Below are 4,261 nucleotides of genomic sequence, written 5' to 3'. Positions count from 1 at the left end.
GGCCGCTCCCACTGCGCAGGCGTGCTCTCGTCCTCCCATCCCCCTCACCCCTTCCGCAGCACTGCAGCCTCTCCTCCCTCCGCGGCGACGGCGGTGCGAGCCACTGCGTGCCGAGCGAGTCAGCTAGAGGGCGTGAGCCGCGGTGCTCCTGCAGCCTGCAGCCTGCAGCCTCCGACCGGCCGGCGAGCCAGTGCGCGTGCGCGGCTTCTGCAGCGACCCGGGAGCCGACGAGCGGGCGGGCGAGCGAGCGAGTTGTGTGGGGCGCTAGGCGAGGTCAAGCCGCGAGCGACATGGGGGACCGGGAACAACTGCTGCAGCGGGCGCGGCTGGCCGAGCAGGCGGAGCGCTACGACGACATGGCCTCCGCCATGAAGGCGGTGAGCGCGTCGGGAGCCTGGGCGGCCGGCCGGGGGCCCGGCGCTGGGGAGGGATGGGGCGGTGTCTCTCTCTTGGCCCTGGGCGACCCAGCTGGGCGCGGCCACTCGCAGCCCGCGCTTCCGAGCGCCCCGCCATTTCCTGCGGCCGGGCCCGGGGCTGGGGTCTGCGGGGAGGCAGCGTTTGGGGGTCACGAATGCAGTCCCCGGGAGGCGGGCGAGGATCGCGATCTCCCTGTTCGGGGCCCGGGGTAGGGGATGCCTGAGGAAGCGGGAGGGAGCCACGTTCCTGCTCCTAGACCATTCTGTCGGACTCGGGGGCTCACCTTTTCGCCTTCCACTATTCACCAACTTGTGGTATAGAAGCACCTCGTGGGTGGCGCCCTGTACCTCCTGGCTTTCTCTGCGGCTACCCGAAACCTGCATTGTCCCTTTTTTATCTTTCCACGCCCGGGCTCTGGCTTTTTGTGCAAAGACTCCTTTACCACAGTTAAGGCGTGGACGAGGGCAGGGGAAAGAGGGTGTGGGGCTCGTTTTAGCCTCGTATTCGAAGCTGCCCTGTACCTGGGGATTAAAATGAGAGCTGACTTATAGATAAGGGGACTCAGTGTGCCTCTACATTCCGGAGACCCTCGTAGGTGGATTCTGTTACTTCCGGTGAAGTCCTGCCCAGCCACACCCTAACAAATACCGTGGATGAGACACCACCTGCATTTCTGAGACTTTGAGTTTCTGTTGCCACCTCACTGTCACTATCTCTTCATATTACCTTAGGTTTTTCTTATCAATGAAAATTACTTCTTTGTCAAGGTCACACGGTAACATGGTCATGAACTGCTATTCCTCTGATGTACAGCCTCCTGAGATCTTGGAGCATTCCCCTTGGACTCCACCTTAGACCTACTAAAGATGGGGACATTCTGGGTGTGAGAAATCTGCGCTTTCACCAGCTCATAGGTGATTTTTACTCCACTTAAGTTTGAGAATTACTGCTCCTATGTCCTTTGGCTGGCCTTTTGAACGAATGTGTTAAAAACGACTTCCAGAAGCTCTCTAAAATTTAAACTCATTTAAAAACCTTATTTCAAGGCCTGTGATACTAATATCAGATGAAATATATAGTCGGGGTCAATATTTACGATTATCCAGGTAAGAAAGATACTTCAGCTATGTTTCCTGTATTCTAATAGCCAAACCAGTAGGTGTGTTAGGAAGCCAGCAACACCAAGGGCCATTTGTTGATTCTTTGATATCCAGATTTCAGCCTTATGGTATGTGGTTGGGGTTAAGGTAGGAGCTTTTTTTTTTTTTTTTTTTTTGAGGCAGGGTCTCACTATGCAGTTCAGGCTGGCCTTGAGCTCACTTTGTAGCCAATGCTGGTCTTAAACTTCTAAAGATCTTCCTGCCTCAGCCTCCCAAGTGCTGGGATTACAGGCATTCACCGCCACACCTGGCAGGCTAGGAGCTTTTTATCCAAACCAGGTGACAATCTTAAGCTTAAGAGCCCTCTTTTAAAATGTGAATTTAAAGTGAAATTTTACAAAATTTACACAAATTTAACTGTATAAATGCATTTCCTTGGCAGGGGCTCTGAAGCTTAATTTTCTTTTGGGGAAATAGCACAGCAAGTCACATTTCCATGAACTCCTTAACTGTCATCAGTACTAAAAGAGGGGATGGGGCTTCACAGAAGGTGAATTGAGGTTAAGGACAACTGACTAGATGGTGCATTCTGGAGCTATCAGAAACATGAAGCAACTCGAGAGGGGAAATGAGCGGAGGTGGAAATGTTACCACGACAAAATTTAGTTTAAACCAAGAAAAAGATTAGCTTTTTGATTTTCATAAATAGGTTTAAAAAAGCTTTCCATCTATTTGCTACTTATGTCCACAAACTTCACTGAGGCATTAAGGTAGCATTTTGGAAAGTAATGCCCCTTCAGTGTGTTGGAATTCATTACAGTCCATGTCTGAAATGATTGATGAGTTGGGAAAGCCATCAAACATTGAAAAGTCTAACCTTTAGCTGTCATCAGAACTGCGTAGACCATCCCCTCAAGTTAACTCCTATTAAAAAGTAGGAACTTTTTTTATTGTCAATACACCTCTTATGTTCAGTGTTTTTGACATCTAAATGAAATATATTGGTAGAATTTTTTTTATGTTCTATGTATTAAATTGGTGTTTGAACATTAAAATTCTTAATATTACTGGGACCACTCTGTCTCCATTTTATTGATAACATGTACCTTAAAATTAGGGCTTTTAGGAATATTCAACCTCTGGGTTTATGTGGACTTTCCTGTCAGGATGGTGGAGAGTCAGGTGAGTAGACTCTTGGGAAGGTGGAGCAGGGCACCCGAATGAGTGGATGATTTGATGCTGTGGCTTGGTGACCTTGAAACTTAAATGTCTTGACCAGGTCCTCAGAGGTATACAACAAGGAATGTTGATGTAACTAACAAGTCATTTCTTCCTTTATTTTCCTATTTTGTTTCTGTTTTCTTTGTAATTGTCACCTAATAATACTGTATGTCTTTGATGATGTACCTTAATGTAACTAGCGTCACCTGGAGGACAGTGTTGGTAAGCCTTGAGAAAAATTATGCCTATTAGAAACAGTGATGGTGCCTCAAGTCAGTTTTTAACTACAATTTCCTGCCTCACCCTATAATTTGAAGAGGCAAGAAATCAATTTTGTTTTTTTCTACGTCCCCACCTCACCCTCCTTCTGTCCCTCCTTCCTTCCCTTTCTTTTTCTTTTCAGATGAACCCAAGTCTTTGCACAGACCATGTTATATTTTTATATTTTGAGACATTGTCTCTAGGTCAAAGTTGTAGTCCTCATGCCTCAGCCTCCTGGGATGCCTGTGTGCCACCACACACTTTTAAGAAATGTCTCTGAAGAGTAATTTAATGAAGTATCCTCAAGCTTATACATAGTAGCTTACATGGGGTGTAATTGTGTGAAGAAATAGTGAGTAATTGTAGACCCAAAGTTTTTTCTAGATCAGCCATTGAATTGAATGACTACACAATTCATAACCTCTAAAAAATGAGTATAGTACCATCTTATAAGACTTATGAAATAATGCATAGGCTGGACACAGTGGCATATGCTAGTAATTCCAGCACTAGAGGCAGGAGGATGGAAAGTTCGAGACTGCTCTTTAAAATAAAAAAAAAAAAAAAAATATATATATATATATATATATATATATATATGATTTAAATAATTTCAAGAAAGAAACCAGATAGACACTCAGTGATATTCATGGTGGATATTTAATGGTGTCTCTTACTTCCTGCCCTGTTATTTATTTTATATTAAAACATATACATAGACAGTAATTACAAAGTTAAAAAATACAAAATGTGTGATAGTGTGGTATGTTTTAACACTGCTATGCAGACTTAGTGTTGACAGAAGATAAGGAGAAATGTTTGAAGGACTTGAAGAATATCTATAGAAATGTTAAGTGCCGGAAATGAAACTAGTTAAGGAAATGAGCCTGCTAGGAAGAGACTTGGTCCAAGAAGTGGCAAAAGGTTCCGATTCCAACAGCTGGGAGGTTGTGGGAGGTGGGGAAATGAGCAGGTGGTGTGTAAAAGGAGAACACTTGAGTAGCGCAGAATGAGGCAGAATGACAGATTCATCCTTGTAAATTTTAAGGATGAAGGGCTGGCCAAATAGCTCAGCAGATTAAAGCACATGCATAGGCAGATGCAGGGTCTGGGAGTTCAATCCCTTGGCCTGCAGTGCCGGCCCCTCCCCGGAGCTCGCTGAGACTGGGCGTGGTGACGCACCCCTGTAATCTCAGCTCTTGGGAGACTGAAAATAGGAGAATCTCCACAAGTCTGATCTATGTAGTGAGACCCTGTAGACC

The 4,261-nt window shown here is 45.8% G+C and overlaps 1 protein-coding gene and 1 long non-coding RNA gene across 2 annotated transcripts in view; one reads left to right on the top strand and one right to left on the bottom strand.

The window, feature by feature from the left end:
* Positions 1–129, bottom strand: part of LOC111813848 — an 8,084-nt gene extending 7,955 nt beyond the window's left edge. Inside the window, exon 1 of the long non-coding RNA XR_002818990.1 lies at positions 49–129. This is a non-coding gene — a long non-coding RNA (uncharacterized LOC111813848). The remainder of the gene's footprint in view (positions 1–48) is intronic.
* The window catches only part of Ywhah (tyrosine 3-monooxygenase/tryptophan 5-monooxygenase activation protein eta), a 12,830-nt gene continuing 8,637 nt past the window's right edge, over positions 69–4,261 (top strand). The window contains exon 1 of the mRNA XM_004645500.2: positions 69–377. Within this exon, the coding sequence (XP_004645557.1) occupies positions 291–377 (87 nt within the window). The 5' untranslated portion in view covers positions 69–290. The remainder of the gene's footprint in view (positions 378–4,261) is intronic.

This window comes from Octodon degus, unplaced genomic scaffold, assembly GCF_000260255.1.
Source record: "Octodon degus isolate 3935 unplaced genomic scaffold, OctDeg1.0 scaffold00230, whole genome shotgun sequence".
NCBI lineage: Eukaryota > Metazoa > Chordata > Mammalia > Rodentia > Octodontidae > Octodon > Octodon degus.
The sequence above is the reverse complement of the archived record's forward strand: the minus strand, read 5'-3'. Positions and strand labels throughout refer to the sequence as shown.